Source organism: Lycorma delicatula, chromosome 1 (genome assembly GCF_047948215.1).
Source record: "Lycorma delicatula isolate Av1 chromosome 1, ASM4794821v1, whole genome shotgun sequence".
NCBI classification, from domain to species: Eukaryota; Metazoa; Arthropoda; class Insecta; order Hemiptera; family Fulgoridae; genus Lycorma; species Lycorma delicatula.
The window spans coordinates 271,361,877-271,384,472 of record NC_134455.1 but is presented as its reverse complement, the minus strand read 5'-3'; the positions used below and the strand labels follow the sequence as shown (position 1 = coordinate 271,384,472).

The window sequence follows — 22,596 nt, the reverse complement described above, 5'->3', positions numbered from 1 at the left end:
GCCACAACAACGGCCCCAAAACAGAGCCCTGCGGAACTCCACCGTGCATTTAAAAATGTACTGTTTCTTCCTGTGCTTCTACCAGATATCCTCTGTTGGACAAGTAACATTCAATTTGTCTACGTATGTATGGGCTGAGGCCCCTAGCCGCAATTGCGTAGTTAATGTGACCCCAAACAATAGCTCCAAACGCGTTTTTTATGTATAGTGACAGCATCAGTGGAATTCTCCTGGTTCGCCAAGTGACTCTCTTCACCTCGTCGGCCCATCCCGAAATTCGGCAGATGGCCTGCACGGTGGATTATGATCCCATCTGCCGTCCAGTAGCTTCGTATGTGAGTGTTTGATTGTTGAGACAGAACAAGCCGTTCGTCATCATCAACTCAGTAACAACATCACCAACCCACCAGGTTGGTCTAGTGGTGAACGCGTTTTCCCAAATCAGCTGATTTGGAAGTCGAGAGTTCCAACGTTCAAGTCCTAGTAAAGTCAGTTATTTTTACACGGATTTGAATATTAGATCGTGGATATCGGTGTTCTTTGGTGGTTAGGGTTCAATTAACAACACATCTAAGGAATGGTCGAACTGAGATTGTACAAGACTACACTCCTACATATCAATCTCATTAATCCTCTGAAGTATTATCTGAACGGTAATTTCCGGAGGCTAAACAGGAACTTCACCACCTCGGTTCGTGTGCGGGCTTCCCGCCAATATAGCTTTACTGTTGAGGTCACCCACTAGTATTACCTTCTTGCATGACCTAGAGACCATATCATTCAACCTCGCCATATATGTCTCAAACTGTAAAAAGTCACAATTAGGACTGACATAAGCAAGCCCCAATTAGCAAGAACTCATATAACTCAACCGTAATCAATCTCACTCCCCTGTAAGATAACTGCCGGCCTACTCTGCCACTGAAATTCCTAATAGCAACGTCTCCCTTCGAATCGGAGCACCGTTCAGATTTTGCCGTTGTATACCTATTCGGCTCTATGGTTACCAGGATATCAACCTCTAGACTTCTCGTTAACTCCCCCACTAAATCGTCGGAGAGGATACTACGATTAGCATTCGAAAGAACTAACTCAATCATTTTTGCCGGAACCACACATACCGCCTCCGGTGCGGTGTTCATAGCTGTTGCAATCAAAGACATGTCATGTCTTCGCGGCTCTCCCTGATAACATGCCCCTTACCACCAGTTATAGCACAAGTCTATCCTGTTCGGTCCCCAGCATTCGGCACTCCTATGGCTCGAGCTCCAGCGCCTACAACATATATTACCGTCCTCTCTTATATACGCACGGCAATGAACCCATCCAATTTTTATTCTTTTCTCAACTAGCTTATTGGCCACCCTGAAGGGTCGTGGCCACTGACGCATTACGTCGTGTCGCCGTACGCCTTCCTAACGGAGGTTACTCGAAATTCTTCATGTTTACCAACTACGTAGGCTGTGGCTCCGCTGATCTCCTGTTTTGTTGTGTCCACATCATCTTTGATATGGACAACGGACCTTCTATCTTCCCGGGAACGCGTATTAATCTGGAGCCCCGCGACCTTGTCTCATAGGGTGGCTGTAAACTGCTCAGCTCTCTACGACCCTTTAATCCTTACTTGAAGTTCTTCATTTCTTCCTTTTTGTAAGGAAAGAACTTCACCGAGCTCCTCTTTCGTCACCGAAGTCTTCATTGCCTTTACAAGGTTTGCATAAGATTTCCCTTGTGATCTAATTACAACAATGTACTGTCCTCTGCAGAAAGGATTGCCCTCCGTGCCGAGGTCGACCTCGACCTTGACCGACCAGTCTCAGTGGGTCTCGGAGGCACTACCGCCACTTGTTCGGTGCTCTCTCTAAACAAATATACCAGTATCTTCTTTATTACTGTACCAGACGCTTCTCCGGCAGAACGAAAACCGGAGAAGTCAATTTAATTAACACTCTTTTCAATGATCTCAACATGGTCGCCGCTGTCTCTCGGTCGCCTTCGTTAGAAGTATAAAATACTCTGGATTTACTAACGCTGAAAAGATTCTAAATCCTCGACCATTAGAGACGACACCATCTCTCACCACATGACTTAAACCGACTTGTTTTGACTTAAACCCTTCACGTTCTCACCATCATTCCGCTGCGTCAGGCTCAGATCCACGAAGTAACGTTTGTCTCCATCTTCCTCATCAAGATTCTTGACCTGCCTGACTCTGTTTAGGCCCGCGGTCGGCCATCTCCGTGGAAGATGATCACGTAGTTCATCATCGGTCAACTCCCGCACCAGTATATCACTAACATTCATCTGTGGCGCGTCTCTATCTGTGTGGCCTGGGTAATCACAGATAACGGCGGAGACACCTCTGACAATAACTTCAGACCATTATAACACCGCTGTCAACTCCTTTTCATGGTGAAATATATATTTCGCCAGTCCACTGCCCAGATTTTGTTTCAAGGTCAAAAGCGCCAATCCCAACTTATTTATTAGGTATTTTCGACCCACCACTGGCTCCTCCTCTTCCGAGGACACCTGTTTAATACGCTTTTTTTCCTTGACTTCTACCAACCCGCGTTGGGTGTTCCAGGAGACCCTGAGGTGCTTTGATCGAACCCCACGTCCATGGTAACCGACCAACGACTCATCCAGTATTTTTCTCGTGATCTCCGCCAAATTCTTCGAATTTTGAAACCCCATAAGCCGCGATCAAAAAGGGGGATTGGGTTTTTTGCGGGGTAGGTGATCTGTATTATTGCAAAAATTGGGTAAAAAATCGGGGGAATGGGGACCCGGATTTCCCCCTACAAAATTGGGAGCCTAAAAGTTTTGGTAAGGAGAGGACCAGAAGGTAGGGAAGGACCCGAAACGTATAGATCCGGGGGAGTATTGGATTCGGACTAACGGATAAGGAGTTATGGGGATCGGAAGTTCCCCCTAGTATTTCTGTACGTATGAATTAGAAAAATTTCACTATAATATTAACAACTATTAAAATTTTTATTTTTTTTTCCTTACTCCCCTACGCCGGACCCGCAATTAAGCACAGAACAGCGTAGAAGGTATCCTTTCTACTCTAACAGCCCTTCCCACCTACCGGCAGTATGTCCGGCATGGCAGGTCGGGATGGTGGTCAGATCTTTATTTTATATTATATTAGTAAGCAATCCACTAGAGTACCCCACTTCCTGTGTAGTTTTTTAGTAGTGATCCTATATGAGGTTATCCATATTCCAGTTGTCATTATTCAAAAACTAACACAAGGGGTCTCCGAGCCCTCATCAAGAAAGGCCCACCTCGGCGAACCGTCCTCTCCAGATCGAGGCTTCCCTCCCTAACTAAACACACACCCAGTTACACAGGATCGAGGTCCCAACCGTCACGGGATTTTGTCTTCAATATTCTAGAAGCAAGCTTCTCCACATTTCCCCAGACCTGCCTAGTGGAAAGCATATAACCCATAGTCCTCTCTGGAGTAAGCCAGGTCAAACCCAGCTCCTGTCGAACACCGTCCCACCTACAACAGTGGTATATGGTGTGCTCCAGTGTGTCCTGTGATTCGAAGTATCTACAAACAGAGGTAGCACGTTTACCAAGCAGGCAAAGGTACCCCCCTCAAACTCCCCATGACCGGTTAGCAACTGGGAGATGTAGAATCCCACCTACCCAAAGCCACAGATCAATGCTATGTATAATGCGTCTTGTCCATTCTTCCATAGGAGAAGCATTCTAGACTTCCTGTTCATCTCTCAAAAGGATTTGTCTAGCCTCAACTTTAGGCATTCCGTTAAACAGCCTGTACAGCATTTCAGCCTTCAGCAGAACAGGAGGGATGCCCGAAACCACTTCACCAGCATTACCACAAACAGTCCTGTATGTCGCAATAATTTAATGGTAATTCGCCGCTGAATAAACGACAGCCTATCAATGCTCCTTTTACTGGTAAACGCACTCATCCAGGCAGGGGCCACATAGAAATTTATGGATAAAGCCACCTGCAGGATAAATCGCCTCTTGGACCCCCGCAGTCCTTTGTGGCTTCCCCTACGTTGACCTAACTTGGCAACAACACTCTCGGCAAGCTCGGATGTTCTCATCAGATGTGTGTTGAACAGCCGATTCTTCTCGATCCACATTCAGAGGTTTTTAGCGCACCCTTGACGTGTTTTCAACATCTCCAATAGTTGCTCTCATCTCTCGTATTCGCCTCCTCCCAGCAAGTGCGACGGCCTTGGACTTATGGGGGGTCAAACTATGACCTCTCAAATGTAGCCACTCACTGACCTTTTGCACAACGGCATTCACCGTATCCTCAACCTCTGCTTCATTATAGCCGGCGACGAGGAGAGTCAGGTCGTTGACATAGGCAACCAGTTCGACTTCTCCATCAAATTCAAGACGCAACAGTCCGTCGAAGGCAAGGTTCCACAAAAGCGGGTCCAAGACCGACCCCTGCGCAACCCCACCAAACACATCAAAGGAGATCTCTCCATCCTCAGTCAGAGTCGTTACCTTCCTCTCATGCAGATAGCAATTGACAATATTCAATATATAACCACTGACTCCGCGTGCACGCAATGAAGTCATGATCACTGGCCACTGGATGCTTCCAAAGGCATTCTCGACATCTAGGAGGACCAGTAACGATATCCTCCGTCGACACCAGGTGGCCGCTGCCCGATCTTTCGCCCAATCGAGGGCACGCCTAATAGCATCCATAGTTGACCTCCCCCTAACAAAACCATACTGATTAGGGGAGAGGCCACCTGATTTCTCCACCTCCTTCCAAAGCCTGTCGACTATTAGCCATTCCATTAGCTTGCCAATTGTGTTTAACAGCGAAATAGGACGATAGGCACCGCTACCATCTTCCGTTACTGTTTTCTTAGGGATTAAGACCAGCAGCGTCTCTTTCCACTGTGTAGGGAAACAGCAAGTTTGCAGCGCACAGTTTAATGCGTCAAGGACTACCCAAGGCCTTGTCGAATCGACTTAGAATTATTTCTAACTAACTAACCTCACTTCTTATATATTGGATTTATAGGTAAAAAGTACAACCAAACGAAAAAACGAAATAGCGGGACAGTCCTTGTCCAAAACTCATAAAACTTCTCACACGTGTCCAGTACACTTTACCCAGCAATCCACACTACTTTTCCAAATTAAAAAACCTGAAAAACCAACCAAAAATGGCTATTACACGCAGAGCAAAACAGATACAGCCACACAGTTTGAGCGTCCCAACTCTACTATCTCCCAAAAATAAAATTCACTAAAACTAAACTATGATTTTAATACAATAATAGAAGAAATTCTTATGATACACTGCACATTACTAATTTCATGTAACAGCGATAAGACTATCAATGTGCTGTCTGTACAAGGCACAGTATACTATATCTGAATGTTATTACATATTTTGATTTTTCCGAGCTGCTTTTACTGTGTTTATCAGTATCGTTAAGTTTTATAACTTGGTTAATTTATTAAATTTTGTAGTGTTTGTTTTCGTTCGTATTTGCCAAACATGCCGTCTAAACAAAAAACGTATTCTGTAAAGGAAAAATAGAAATTATTGCAAAGGTAACGTAGATCGTTCGAAAGCCAGTTTATCCCGGGAATTCGGTGTGCCTGAAGGTACTATACGTGGTTGGGTGAAAGAAAATAAATTGATTCTTTTATATTTAAGTTATTTAAGTTCTTTTATTGATTCGGTAGATGAAACAGTCGGACTTGATCGCAAAAAGATTAGAATAGGTGATGTTAATGTTGTAGATGAGTGTATGTATATTTGGTTTTTACAAAAACTGAGTGAAGGATTGCCGCTATTAGGGCCAATACTTAAAGCTCAGGCACTTAATTTTCATGAACAAATTAACAATGGAGAATTCAGTGCTTCTACCGGTTCGTTATCGCGATGGAAAATCGGTCATGGAATATGCCAAGTAAATATCGAAAGAGAATCTCGTTCAGCAGATGCAACGGCAGCGAACATTTTTCATGAACAATATAACAATCAATTATAGATGAGAATAACTTAGTGACGAACAGCTGTATAATTGTGATGAAACTGCTTTGCATTATAAACTATCGCCAATAAAAACTTCAGATGCGAAGCGGGCACCAAATAAGTCTGGTATGAAAATGAACAAAGAAAGGGTAACTTTTCTTTTGTGTGCCAATAAGTCAGAAAATTACAAATTGAAGCCGTTGCTCATCGGCAAGTATGCAACCCAGGTTGCTTCAAATACGTTAATATGAATTCATTACCGGTTATTTTTTAAAATAGTAAAAATGCTTGGATGACGGGTAATATTTTTTTAATGTGGTTTAACGACGAATTTATGCCGTGCGTTAAAAATTATTTACGAGTTCGGAAATTGGAAGGAAAAGCTGTATTACTTCTTACCAATTGTCCTGCTCATCCGCCTACTGACTTGCTGAAATCTAAAGATGGGAAAATAATCGCAATGTTTTTACCCAAGAACACCACATCTTTGATCCAACTATTAGACCGAGGAGTTATTCGGGCATTTAAAGCTTATTACCGACGAGAACTACTGAACGCAATCGTTAACTCACAATTACAAGCAACAGAATTTCTTAAAACTGTCATTAAAAAGTGTTGCATACAGCGCTGGAACAGCATGGAGTAAAGTAAATTCTATTGTAATTAAAAACTGTTGGTCGGTATTGTCACAGAGTAATATATAAGATACTGAAACAGGAAATGCTTATGTTTTTACTGACGAACACGCACTGGAATTGTCAAATTCAACCGGCAGGGATTGTCTGTAAGTGATCTCAATGAGAGGGTTCAAGAAGAAAATCAAACACCCGTTGTACATTACATGACCGAGGAAGAAAATATAAACTCCGTTCTACAACCTAACGATAATTTGCCGGAGGAAGTAGGAGAAGGTGTTCCAGAGGTCGCTGTTAGGGAGGTCTACACCCTTAATAAAAGATTTTCTGGAAAACATAAATAGTGTATTAACATGGATGGAGCAACAACGTGATATTGATGATGGTCATTTATTGCATTTACAAAGTGTAGAGTCATATATTATAACGAAGAAACACAGAACCGCAAAACAAAAAACAATAACTTCTTATTTAAAAAAATAATTTACATTCAAAGAAAAAATATCGTATCTTCCGCCCCAACTTGTTTATATGTAAGTAAACATTATACTGTATTGGCTTTTTCTATTAAACCATTATTGCTTGAATTTTTGCTTATTTTTTTAATTGATCCCCTTTGTGATTTAAAATAAACTTCTCGAAATAAACACGGTTAGCCTATAACGCAGGTGTCACTTAAGTCCCCCGATAACCGCGTTACATTATATTAATAACCCCCCCGATGGCGGGGTTACATTCATATTAAATATAAATATAATATTATTATATATAACACATATTTATTTGACATAAATATAAATAAATAAAATGTACAAAAAATATATAAAAACTGTAGTATTTTTGTACAGATTATTTTGTAAAATTACTATAAATTGTTTATATAATTTATTTACATTTTTCTTATAGTTACATTTAATGGATATTTTTTCCAAACTGCATGTTCAAAGCAAATAATAAATATCAAATCTACACTTCAATTAAATAAAAAACTTAAGCAATTACATTTACAATCAAAATGTAATTTAATTTCCAATGTAAACTGTAACTTATAATATAAATGTAATTTTCAAAACATTTGAAGGATATTACTTAGTCACTGCAAATGCCTTTGCACTAGTATCTCTTGACAAATGCAGATTTTTAATATTTTCAGAACCATTTGCATGACATTAAATCTTAAAATGCTGACTTTTTACTCATTACACTGCATTACTCTCTTTTTCTGTTTAGCCTCTGGACCAACGATATAGTATTACTTCAGAGAATGAATGAGGATGATATGTATGAATGTAAATGAAGTAATGTAAATGTACAGTCTCAGATTGACCATTCCTGAGATGTGTGGTTAATTGAATCCCAACCACCAAAGAACACGTATCCACGATCTAGTATTCAAATCTGTAAAAAGGTTACTGCCTTTACTAGGATTTGAACCTGAGAACTCTCGACTTCGAAATCAGCTGATTTGCAATGACGAGTTCACCCAACCAACCTGGTGGGTCACACTATATTATTTAAATGTAAATATTCAAGAATGGAATAAAAAATGTTATACTATATAAATTGTAAATATACTGAAGTAATTATTTTCGGGAAAGATTTACCGTTTCATGTAACAGTTGATCTATGCTTAAAAAAATCTAGGTAGAAAAAAAATTTCAATAAAAATTTACAGAATTATTTTTTTTTTAATAGTTCAAACAAAGGCATACTTTTTAATTTTATACACCATAAATACTAAATATTAAAAAAAAATTGATCAAAAAGAAATCGTATATTTATTGAAAAACTGTATCTTTAATAATGCGGGGCAAGACAGTAAACTGAATCTTTAAATCTGATCAACTCTATGACTAGTTGTTTAAGGGAAGGTCTTTTATTTGGTTCAAAACCTGTGAACCAAATCTCTTTGGTCGCAACCTGTGAACCAAAGAAAGTAAATTAAGATAAAATCCCAATAGTCAGAGTCTCGTTTAATAAATTAGTCCTATAATCACTGACCTTAAAACAAGGCTATGTATTACAACATGTAGTAAATTTGCACTCTCCCTGAAGAGTAAAACCTGAATTTCCTGTGAGGAGAATTATCTGATAGATTCTCCTTCAAAAGTCTCCAAACACAAATATCTGGAGGGAAAAGGTATAAACCATGAGAGATTGGCTGCTCCCCAAAACTGTGTAATATTTCTATCATTAAGTTTGATCTATGGGCTGCAGCTCCATCTTATTCTCTAGTAATGCTATGAAGATAATGACAGTAACCATAAGTTACTAACCAAAAAAAAAAATAGCACTAATCTACAAGACATGGAACACAAAGGCCTTGATATCATAAAATCCAGTGGTTGCTCATGCAAGATAAGCAGGTACTCAACTCCAAATTCTGGTATTTTTAGATAAAGGATTTGTGATTTTAAACTTACATATCAACTGAGGAACAAACACACTACAATAAGATAAAATTTATTTATAACAGACATCATTTGTAATGAAATCGGAAAATCATAATCAATACTGAAATAATTCTTGTTTGTTTAGTTATCATAATACAAACCTTTCCTGAATCTGGTATTAATCCACTTAAAAATTTTCTCAATGTGTTTATACTTCTACAATGATTCCTTAGACAATGTCTTGGAAAATGAACTAATGAATCTTAGATCTCTGATAAACTTCCTTCAGTCAACACATGGAAAACCGGAATGAATATGGCCAGCAACACATTCTACATCCCAAAATTATGATATTTATATAAAACAGTTAATTTGTTTGGTAGTTAGGCATATGAATAAAGATGTGAAAATTAGAGAATAGAGAATAATATAAATATATAATAAAAATAGAGAATTTAATTTTGAGAAAATCTTTTTAATTGATGTCAACTGCACATTAAGAATTTAGAAAAATTTGACTTTCACTAAAAGCAAAACATACTGAATGCAGCAGAAAAATATCATTATCGCTTTAAATTACAACAAGATTCATCTCAGTATTGTAAAATAACTAAAAATAAAATCATTCTTAAAAAAATATAAATAAAAACAAATTACCAATATAATATTACAATAATTATTCAAAATGTCCTTCGCTGTTTACACAAGATTCACTGTAATTTACCTCTTACTCTTAAGCAAGCAGCTGTTCAACAATAAAAAAAAATTAATTAAAAAGTCAAAATTATGTACTTTTCAGTATCAGACCAATACCTGGCCAATATATGCATTCATAGGCCACTTTTGAAATTAGTTATGAAAAACATCCAATTACCACCATTTTGATTAGGGCTATCTTACCCCAAAATCTTTTTACATTAAAACTGTTATTTTATCAGTGCTATTTAAAACTACATATCTAGTCTTTCCATTTAAAATTTCAGAGCTGCCCTCCGTAGGTAGTTGGGGAATATGGTCTCATACTGAAGATAAATTGTTTCAAGATGAGAACATTAGCTAATTTCATTTTTCTGGGTTTAACTGTTTTATTTATTTACGGGTTGCTACACTTTCTTAACATTGTATTTTTAATGTTTAATAACATATACTATAAATAAATAAGTAAACTAGTAATTATATATATATATATATATATATATACAAATATACATTTATTAATTTCAATCATATAAATAAATTATCAATATTATATTATTTATAGTTATAAATATAATAATAGCATTATATTATTATTAATCAACATAAATACATACATAAATATCAAGGTATACATACTTTTTAAAAAAAACTCAACATTTTAAAAATATAGCATAATGAAATAAAATAGATAATTTAAAAATTAACTGATTCTTGTGTTGCCAGTTTTATACTTGTGCAGTCATATATAATCATATAAACTGTTTTAAAAAATATTTAAGGTATCTTACAAGCTATTTTAAAAATTACTTTTTATGTGGCAATATAAATGTTTACCTATTATAATATTGTAATTTGTTACTAGTATACTAGTCTACATACTCATGTATGTACATATACAAATATTCTAGTTCACTAGACTACATACATGTAGTATATCACTGAAGGACAATTTCAAACTCATTTCAACCACACATAGGTTAAAATATTAAAGAAGCTGAATAATTCAACTTTAAGAAGTGTCATTTCTGTAGCTTTATTTACATTTTTTTTTTTTAAGGAATAACAAAGAAATCTGCTGATTTAATTGTACAAATAATCAGAGGATCTTTACTGCGTGACTACAAAACATCTATACAGTCATCTCTTGTATATGAGCATTACTGTAATTTTAAACCTTACTCAATATCACTAAAATCATTATCATTAGGAATATAACTGCCGCAGCCAGATTTAAGGAGTTTACAACAATTATGTTCTCAGTATTAGAACAATTTTAACATTTTGGATTTGGTTTCTAAATAAACCAAACTTGAATTTTCAAAAAAAGTCCTACTTCCCTATACCTGTAGACAGTCTCTCTCTCTCTCTCTCTCTCTTAATCCAAACATAATAGTAAACTATACTGATCATAATACTTTTACAAAAAAAAATTATTTATCTTAATTCAACCTAATGCTTATAAAGACAGTTTACAGTTCTGGCTGAGAGAAGCAGTCTTTTTTATATCAAAAAATGCATGTTCAATATCTTAATTTTTAGGGCTCTAATGGTACTGGAGCATAATGCATTCTCTTTTTTCTTCAGTTTTGTGAACGTACTTTTATTTTTAAAAAATCATTATTTTCTCTAAATACAGATTATATTTAGAGATGAAGTCTTGTATTTAGAAATACAGGTTGTATTTTCCGTAAGTACCTTCATGGTAAAACTAAGGTACGATATGTCAGTATTTACGTATTAGCCCATTGACCATAACCATAATGATCATTAACATATTTTACAAATTAAAATTATAAGTATTATTGCTTGTAATTATAGATATAAAGTAACCAAACTTAACCTACATTCGATTCATTCACTAAACTCAACTAATTAACAGTAATATTTTGATTATTTAAATAATAAATACTTGAACTGCAATAATTACTGAATTTTATTTATAAATACTCAAAACATTACTGAGTTAATTAGTAAAGGTAAGCGAGCGAAGCGAGCATAGGTTAAGTTTGGTTAAATTATATTTATAAAATAAATATAAATGGTTATAAAAATGGTAATGGTTATATCGGATGATATTAACAATAACCTAAAAGTTTTCATTTTATTGGTCAACGAGCTAATATGTGAGTACTGATGTCTATATCAATATTTTGTACACGGTAGTTTATATTAATAGAATTTAATATAAATATAAAACTTTGCCCAGATTTTTACTCTAGAGGTCAAATAATAGCGTACTAAAATTCTTTGTTATAACTGGTTGTTGGCAATTTAACAAAGTAAGTTTATGTCAAATCTAAAAAAGTGTACTTTTTGACATCAATTTTTTAAGTTTTACAACAATTTTCTCAGAAACTATATAGTAGTAGAACAGTTTTTGAATCCATATTAAATGTTTCATATAATATTGCTTCTAAAATATTCAATAGTTCCTCAAACTTTTCATCATACATTAGTGATCGTATTTGTGGATCCACAAATATTCCTAACTAAATTTTTGCATCACTAATTTTAGGAAACTTCTGTTTTAAGTATATGAAACCAGTATTGTCCACGGCCTTGACAAAATTCTTCTTTAATCCTAATTTGATATGTAACAGAGGAAGGTACACATTTTTAGCATTTCACAATGGGTCGTGTTTCACATTTCTCTGTTCACGAATAAGTGATTTGTGTTTAGGCCATTCTTTTCTGTCTTTTCTGTGTGTGTGAAATAGTTTTTTCTGTCCCTATTAAGCCATTCACACAAAAAACAACAGTACGTTGTGTAACCAAGCTGTAGACCAAGAATAAGTGCAATTACTTTCAAATCACCACAAATATTCCATTCATACACTGCATTTGAAGCTTTTTTCAATATAAATTTAAAGTTTTCATATGCTTCTTTCATACTAGCAGTAAGCCACAGGTACTGATGGGAATTTATTGCCATTACGCAGAACCACAGCTTTTAAACTAACTTTAGAGGAATCAATGAACAAGCGCCATTCTGTTGGGTTATGTTCATTACAAAGTGTCTCCATAAAAGAAAAAATGTCATTACAAAACACTAAACCTTTTTTTTCAGAAAAGTAGTCTTTAAATTCAGAATGACGATTACGATAGGTACATATCTTTGTATTCTTCTGAAGAAGATTCCATCCTTTTAACTGAGAAGCAAGCATTTCAGACTGTTTTTTGGATAACTTTAAATCTCGTATGAGATCGTTAAGATTATCTTGAGTCGGTAAATGAGACTCAGATAAACTGTTTTGTTCAAAAGTTATATCCCCAGAATCTGTTTCTTTTTCTTCCTTACATTCATCAGAATCTGAACTCTAATGTCACACGTTTTGGTATGAACAATTTTTCAGAGTACAAAACTGGTCTCATTACAGACTGCAAATTAGGGTACACCACTGTGTTTTGATTTTGACGTAATCCCTTTAATGTTTGTTAAGCAAAAGTAAGTCAGAAGAGTGAACTTTGAGTTTCCTCCAAATCATAAGGATTGCAAATGGCATGTGGCAGTGCCATTTTTTCATGCAGTGAGAAGCCTAGAACACGATAAATAACAGATATGAGGGGATGAGGCTCTTGTTTGGTCCCCGACTTTACACCCAAAATAAAGTTCATTAACATATTTTTACTAATTGAGTAAGGTTTCGCCTTTGGGACTTGAGCATAACTTCACCACATACATAATAAAAATTGTTAGAATGATTTAAACAAATTCTAGACATTTTGTAACTAACGACTAATTAAAAGAAATAAAGTTGTAAATATGAAATACACAATAATCAGACACACAATGATGTGTTTACTGGTTCACTACTATCTCAATTGGCATCATTTGATGAATGTATGCTTGTATATGTAACTTTCAGTTTCACTAATTTTAATTAATATTAATTTTTAATATTTTTCTCTTTTTTTAAAAATTAGATGTAGACACCACATGACCTCCTTGTACGCGTATTAAATTATACATACACATTTTTTTGCTGCACTTCATTTTAAACTTATTTCATTTGAAAGTGAGATACGATCCTCCAATTCTCAAATAAAGTGGCCAGTTATACAATTGCTGAAATATTAGTTTTTATTAACATTAAATATTTATACAATTATTAATTCAACAATTTTACATGAAATATTATGATAGAGTAAAAATCCTTTTATTACTTGTATTACTAGATCAGTATTATTCGTGTCTTCATGAGTTGCTGATTAACAAAAGTTTCAGATTTCTGGAATGTGTATAAATAAAAGTTAATAATAATAAAACTGTTCCGTTTAGTGAACTCCTGTATGGTGGTTACAAATGTTAATTTCGACCTTATGGTGTAAAATATTCAGTTTTTATTTTAGGATTATTTGGTGAATATCAAAAATGAAAAAGAAACAATCATATAGAAAAAATATAAAGATAACATGAAGAAATATATCTCAAAAAGCACAACAAGAATATGAATATGAAGAGGAAGAAAATGTTAAGACCAAGGAAAGAATAAAAAGATAAGAGGATGATAAATATAGAGAAAATTTTAAAACTACAGAACATGTACACAAATTAAGATCAAAAGAATTAAATCAAACCTAAGGGTGATTAAATGATTGGCAACAAAAAACAAATAAATGAAATGGTGATCAACTTCGACTTGGGAGAATATTGTCCGATAATATCAGAGGAGTAATGAACTGAAAGAACAGAATTTTTTGTAATTTATTAAAGATTGAGCATGTATGCCTCAGTGTACGTGTTGTTCTTGTGAGAGTCTATTTTTCAGGCACTCTGTAGTTACCTTTAATGTAGATAAAATTAAACAGAAATTTCAGAATAATTAAATAAAATTAAACAGAAATTAAACTAGAAAATCCAAAAATAATATGATTCTAAATTATAACTTTCAATTAATATTAAATAATCAGATGTTTCACCAAATCTATTACATATACACATATGTAAAAATGCCTATTACACATTTTTAAAGTACATAAAATTTTATTTCACTAATAACTTCTGATTTTTTTCATATTTCTTTTTCATTATTATTATTGAATTATTATTTATTGTAAATTTTTTTTGCAATCATGGGTTAATAATTATTAATAAATCAATATATTTAAATTAAAAAAAAAAAGTTAAAAAAATAAATTAAACAAACGCAGATGGAGTTTGATTTGAACCAATGTGCCTTCCCTAGTAAGATCCAAATATTTCATTAACTAAAATTTTATTTGTCTACAACTGTGGAACCAATGAAAATAAGTACCACTTATGATATATAGTTGAAAAGCTCTTAATGAGGGCTTATTACTACAGTTTAGAAAAAGTCCAAAATTCAATTTTTGGAGGATTTTTGGGCTTTTTTGCACACTTTTGGTTCAATCAACTGCAAGCCAAAAAGGAGGTGCACAACTAGATGTTACAAGAGTACTAAATCCAAAATTTCAACATGCTATGGCTAATCGTTTTTGAATTATGCGAGACACGGCATACGTCACACCAAAACTAATCAAAATGGATTCAGGGATGGTAAAATTTCAAAGACAAGTGGAAAGCGGCCTCTGTATGCAATAACTGAATAATACTGCTTGGACAAGGATATTAATAAGTAGTGTTTTCTTGTGTAATAGTTATTATGTTCAGATGTATCATATTCATTGTGTGATTGTGTAATTATAATATTGTGTTCACTGTTATGTATGTCTTTGCTATTTACGGTTCCTGTCTTGGGTTGCCCACATACAACAGTGAGGAGGTCAAGGCTCCTCAATGATGGCATGGGGAACCTTCATGGTGGGAGAGGTTTGTGAAATCCAAAGGGCATCTTCAATGCATGTCTGGCACATGGAAGAGTAATGACAGAGAGGGTAGTCTCCCAGTGGAGGGGCACATCAGCCACCGAGAAGAGGAAGTCAGTGTGTACTGATGAAGCTGGGGGGATACTGGTGGTTAGGCCCCAATAAAGGGAGCAAGGCAGGGAGGGCAGAGACTGCTGCCACAACACCCTGAGGTAACTGTTTATGCTTAATGGCAAGGACCAGTTGCCTTGGGGGTGTATAAAAAAAAGGATGGTCAAAACAGATATTTTCGTTGACATCTGATAACCAAAATTTTTTTAATTATCATTTTCAGTTTAAAATGTAATTTGATTTTATAACTTAGAATTTCAGCTGATGATGTGGATTGCTACGAAAGTACTATTATGAAAAAATAAGGTATCATTTTACATTATTTAATTCTGTACTTGGGTGAATCAAGTTGAGTTATAATACAATAATATATATATATATATATATATATTTTTAACACCCAAAAATGATTTCTCATCCTCCAATATAAAATATAAATAAATTTCATGTACTTTTAACAGCACTGTATATTAAATATAACTTTCTATATCAATCAACCAAAGTCCTCATTTAACCAGAAAATTTTTGCTTAATCTTTTTCCTTGCTGTGAATTCTTGTAAATTCGAGAGTACACTTGATCCGGTCCTATGTAACTTTGCATTAAAGTAACAAATTCCAAGAAGTACTGGTTACTGAATATTGACCTGACATCACCTTTGTACTGAAAGCTACAGGATGCAGTAGATGTATTACAGACATTGTGCTTTGACATAATTTTAAATTAAGAGTGAGTTTTATTTTTTTTTTAATTTGCAATATGATATCATTATACACATATTTTTAACTCAGGAGCTTGGGGCAAATGATGCAATTCCAATTTTTAATGCATTTTAGTACATAAGAGCTATATATTATGCTAAAGAGAAAAAATGTATTTTTTTGGCAAACACATTTATTTAAAAATTTATGATAGAAATATATTAACTTTAACCACTAACACTATTTGAGTGCAAGATCGAGACAGATCTTGAGCTGCTTCCTTTCTAAGTCAAAATTTTCCAGGTTTAACCACGCACTGTACTCATTGATTTCTAATCATACCGTATTGCTTTCATATTATTAAAACTTCACTTTCTTAAGTATTTTTATTGACTGTTATCATAGTTTAAATTGATAAAAATGTAATATTTGGATTATTTAAGATGAAAATATGTTATTTATTGTTTTAAAAAAATATCATTATTCAGATTATCCAAAACCAACAATTTTAGTTTTATTGAACACTCTAATTAATTTTAGAAGACTGTTATTAGTAAAGAAAGGCTAAATTTCCAGATTTTAGACATACCGGCTGAATAGTTCAAAGGAGAAATATAGTGTAAAATATTACCTTGTGATGCACAACTATGAATTAATTGTCAAAGAATCTAGAGCTGAAATAATTTTTCCATCCAACAATCTCATGTTGGATTGATCACTAATGTTGCACTAATCACAAGACCATTAGTGATTAAATAAGCTAAATGCAATTAGGTCATGAGCCTTACAAAGTAATATGTACATTAAATTGGCTAATTTAAAATAATACAACATATTTAGTAATAAACAAAGAATATCAAATGAGGATTTAATAATATGAGTACAATTAGATATATGGCTGAAATTTTTTTTTTGTTTTATAAATTAGTTTTGGTTTTTCATTTCTCTTGAAAAATTAATAAAACTGGAGTTAAGTATATCTCATTTTTTAACCAAGCTCATCAACGGGTTGCCTATTTTTTTTTATCATTACTAAATACAAGGAAAATGGGAAGATATAAATATCTGGTAAGTTACTATCAGTTTACTTGTTTAAAACCAATTAACCACACATCTCAGGAATGGTCGAACTGAAAATGTACAAGACTACACTTCATTTACAATCATACAATACATATCATCCTCATTCATTCTCTGAATACCTGAACAGTAATTTGCAGAGGCTAAACAGGAAAAAGAGGAAGGTAAAATGCAGTTACAAAATGACTCATAAGGTAAATACCGGCCTCCATGGCACAAGTGGTAGCATCTTGTTTAATCCATTAACTGAACCCCAATGATTTCACTGTACCAAAAACTGTGGCATTTAAATCCTTAAATACCTATTTAAAAGCATCTTTAAATAAATTTGAACTTTCACCATCTAGAATCGTAGAACATTTAACAAACAATGCTTAACAATCTCCTAACCAAACTACTTTCATCACTGAAACTTAGAATATAATAAATTTATGAAAACACACTTTTTTAACTAGATAATTCTAGAATCCAAAATTCTTATTAAATAAAATAAATTAAAAGATTGATTACAATTAAATCATGTTCATGACTAATTTTTAATAAAGAAGAAACAATGAACAATATATCAGAATAAGAACAAAAGTACCATAGCAATTCTGTACTACTTCCACCAACCAGCAAAACAGTACTTGCTTCTATAAAAGAACAGATGTCTACATGTGTGTAACAGAACTGGGGCATTAGGATGAAAGCAAGCATCTTAAATGCAAAGGAAGGCATCACAGAATATGCAGAAACAAATAAAGTTATAAGGGCACAAACGAAGAGCTGTCCTACTTTTGAAAACCAAAAGAAATTTGGACCCGTCAATAAACATTTTACTAGATTTTTAAAAACGTATCATAAGTACGGGGTAGTTTCTTCAGAGTGGACTATTTTTTAACCATATATATTCTTAAATACATGATAACCTTATAAAGAAGCCACATAACCTAATTATGGTCCTTTTAAAATATTGTCAAGAATCTAATAAACATAACGGGTAAATAATAGATTAATAGCTCTAAAGAATAATTAAAAATACTAGCTTTAATTATATAAAACCCTTAATAATTAACTAATTTCGGCAATCTTTATATTAAAAGCAGCCATGATGTGCCTACCTGTCAAGTTCGGAGAGCACCTGTAATTCTTGAGGAGTTAAATTAATTTCATCAGTTTCTTGAGCCATGACTCAAAATAAACATATATTTACTAAAACATTTTGATTACTCACACACACACACACACAAAATTATTTAATTTAAATAACAAAATTCACTAACAAACACTTTCCAAAAGTTCAAAATACGGCCATGACAACAGACACAAACCACTGGGCTCACTGGATACCATTCTGGGATCTCGGAATTGAAAATTCATTTTTAAAAATAAAATACTAATGTTTAACGAAAAACTATATACTATTTTGCTAATAAAACTACTTGAGAGTAAAACAAAATAAAAGATAAAACAAATAATTAATAAAATGGATGCGTTAATCAACCCTTTATATCACTGCCTTCATCCCCTACGACTTTCAAATTATGAACAGGAATGACCTTTCAGAGTTCAAGTACGGGAACAGTGATGACTGAAGGGAGAAATTCACAACAATTGGGAAATTCACACCAACTATAACAAATACTGACAGTTAAAATGAACCTGGATTTCAAACAGGAAAATTACGTATAACACGTTTTTGATAGTAATATATGACTTCAAGGAACAAGTATGAATTTGAAAGAACAAATGGTCCAGGAGTTTAAAAAGTAATATTTTAAAAATTGAGTTCATCCCATTAGTGAGAGATAATTGTCTGCAAATGTGGAATTTGCATTAAATACCGTTTTAGTAATGTTTTAAATTGATGGGATATTATTTTGGAGAAAAACCACGAATGAAGAAACATAAAGCGGTCATTACACTATGTCAGTTGTCGTTTACACAAATCCTTATATTTTAGACTGTATTATTATATTGGCCGTCAAGCAGTACTATCAAATGTACAAGCTGTACTCGCTCGACAGATACCCGTTTCAGAAGTAATAAAACACGTACCTGTGAACAGAAACAAAAGGTGTATGGTTTTCTGCTTTAATCTATTTTTTTTAATAACATTTTGTACACATTAAAACAAATTATTATTAAACAATACAAATATGATATTACTATTACTAAGTGTAAACTTCAAAAATTAACTGATAAGTAATCTAATTCGTCATATTATGAACATACTATAATAATTGGCATCAGAAAGCAAAAAAAGGACAAATTATATCAACGAATAGTTGCAATATTTAGTCAGTATTATTTGCTAAGAACTTTTAACCGTAATGGCCTTAATGTTTTTTTTTTAAATTAAAAACTTTTACAACTAATGAAACAATTTTTTTAGTGTAGGTAACGGTTTTTTAATAAGTTAGTTTTCAGTCGTCTTTGCCTACCACCTTAAGTGACTAAATTAACATCCGCACTGTCATGTACAAAACCCCAGCATAGATTTTTTATTACTTTGTATACAACATTATTTTAATTTTTTATAAGTACAAATTTTTTTTAAAAATCCATGCCCTATTGTATTATATAATATTATAATCTATTCTCTTTTACTTTCGTAATAACTAAATATAAATAAAATATTTAAAAAACTCAAAATAGGTTTTCTTTTTCTGGGTCGAACCTAAGTAAATTTTCAGGTAGCATCTACTGCTAACCTCATCGTAAAAGCACTCTAGGACACTTTCCTTTAACCCTGAGTAATTTTGCCACTAAAGGGGTAGTGAAATTTCATAGATAACACTGCGCGTGCGCGCCCACACACACTCACAATGTATATAGTCGTGATAATATATATAATACTGAATATAATTGTTTCACTCATTAAAAATTATATAGTTTAATAAAATAATTTCTTGGTTGGTAGCTCACTTTAACATTAGAAAGTAGTTTTTTTAATACAGAAATTTGACAAAGTTTTTAATCTTTACTGTTATGATGTACGAGTGCATAACAGAAAAATTGCCGCTTGAAAATCTGAAGGTGGAGTTATCCAGTTCATTTCATCTGTTTTAATGGCCTTGACAGAGAAAAGTTGATGTCATTTGCAGATAGATGCACCAAATAATTATATTCTTGCAAAGATTCATTGTTAAAAACGATTAACATTCTTTTAAGATTATGAGCAGCATTGTATTTTTTCATCTTTCATCTAAGGAACTTCAGGAAATCTACCATACTTTTTTCTTTCTACCTGTCCCTCCAATATTAAAGCAACTATTCCAGGATGCCTTAATATGTGGCCTATAAGTCTGTCTCTTCTTTTAACTATATTTTTCCAAATGCCTTCATCTATTTGCCGCAACACATCTTCATTTGTCACTATAGCCACCCACCTGATTTTTAACATTTTCCTATAGCACCACCTTTCAAAAGCTTCTAATCTATTCTTCTCAGGTATTCTGATCTTCCAAGTTTCACTTTCATATAAAGCTACGCTCTAAACATATACTTTCAAAAATCTTTTCCTGACATTTAAATTCATTTTTATGTAAACAAATTATATTTCTGATTGAAGGTTTGTTTCGCCTGAGTTATTCGGCATTTTATATTGCTCCTGCTTCATCCATCTTTAGCAATTCTACTTCCTAAATAACAAAATTCATCTACCTCCATAATCTTTTTTCTTCATATTTTTCATTCAGTGGTCCATCTTCGTTATTTCTACTACATTTCATTACTTTCATTTTATTCTTGGTCATTTTCATGCGGTAGTTCTTGCGTAGGACTTTATCCATGCCGTTCATTGTTACTTCTAAATTCTTTTTACTCTCAGCTAGAATTACTATATCATCAGCACATTTATTTTATCTTTTCACCTAGTACTGTTACTCCGGATCTAAATTGTTCCTTAACATCATTAACTGCTAGTTCTATGTAAAGATTAAAAAGTAATGGGGATAGGGAACATCCTTGTTGGACTCCCTTTCTTATTACGGCTTCTTTCTTATGTTCTTCAATTATTGCTGTTGCTGTTTGGTTCCTGTAAATGTTAGCAATCATTCTTCTATCTCTGTATTTGAACCCTAATTTTTTTAAAATGCTGAACATTTTATTCCAGTCTATGTTATTGAATGCCTTTTCTAGGTCTGTAAATGCCAAGTATGTTGGTTTGTTTTTTTAGTCTTCCTTCTACTATTAATCGGAGTCCTAAAATTGATTACCTTGTCCCGACACTTTCCCTGAAACCAAATTGGCCTTCTCCTAACAATTCTTCCACTCTCCTCTCAATTCTTCTGTACAGGATTCTAGTTAAGATTTTTGATGCATGGCTAGTTAAGCTAATTGTTCTGTATTCTTCACATTTATCTGCTCCTGCTTTCTTTGGTATCATGACTATAACACTCTTTTTGAAGTCTGATGGAACCTTTCCTTTTTCATAAATATTACATACCAGTTTGTATAATCTATCAATCGTTTCTTCACCACGACTGCACAGTAATTCAACAGGTATTCCGTCTATTCCAGAAGCCTTTCTGCCATTCAAACCTTTTAATGCTCTCTTAAATTTAAATCTCAGTATTGTTTCTCCCCTTTCATCCTCTTTGACTTCTTCTTCTATAACACCATTTTCTAATTCATTTCCTCTGTATAATTCTTCAATATATTCCACTCACCTATTGACTTTGCCTTTTGTATTATACGAAAGATGGTGTACCATCTTTGGTTAAGACATTATTAGATTTTAATTTATGTACCCTAAAATTTTCCTTAACTTTCCTGTATGCTTCGTCTATTTTACCAATGTTCATTTCTCTTGCCACTTCTGAACACTTTTCTTTAATCCACTCTTCTGTCGCTAGTTTGCATTTCCTGTTTATAGTATTCCTTAATTGTCGATAGTTCCTTTTACTTTCTTCATCACTAGCATTCTTATATTTTCTACGTTCATGCATCAGCTGCAATATATCATCTGAAATCCAAGGTTTTCTACCAGTTCTCTTTGTTCTGCCTAAGTTTGCTTCTACTGATTTACGAATTTCCTTTTTAACATTACCCTATTCTTCTACATTTTCTACCTTATCTTTTTTACTCAGACCTCTTGTGACGTCCTCCTCAAAAATCTTCGTTACTTCCTCTTCCTCAACCTTCTCTAAATTCCACCAATTCAACTGACACCTTTTCTTCAGGGTTTTAAACCCCAAT

General features: G+C 33.6%; 1 protein-coding gene across 1 annotated transcript in view; it reads right to left on the bottom strand.

Annotated features, from left to right (window-relative positions):
* Utx (Utx histone demethylase) overlaps positions 1-18,914 on the bottom strand; it is a 291,681-nt gene extending 272,767 nt beyond the window's left edge. The window contains exon 1 of the mRNA XM_075377656.1: positions 18,516-18,914. Within this exon, the coding sequence (XP_075233771.1) occupies positions 18,516-18,583 (68 nt within the window). The 5' untranslated portion in view covers positions 18,584-18,914. The remainder of the gene's footprint in view (positions 1-18,515) is intronic.
* Between the last annotated feature and the right edge of the window lie 3,682 nt (positions 18,915-22,596).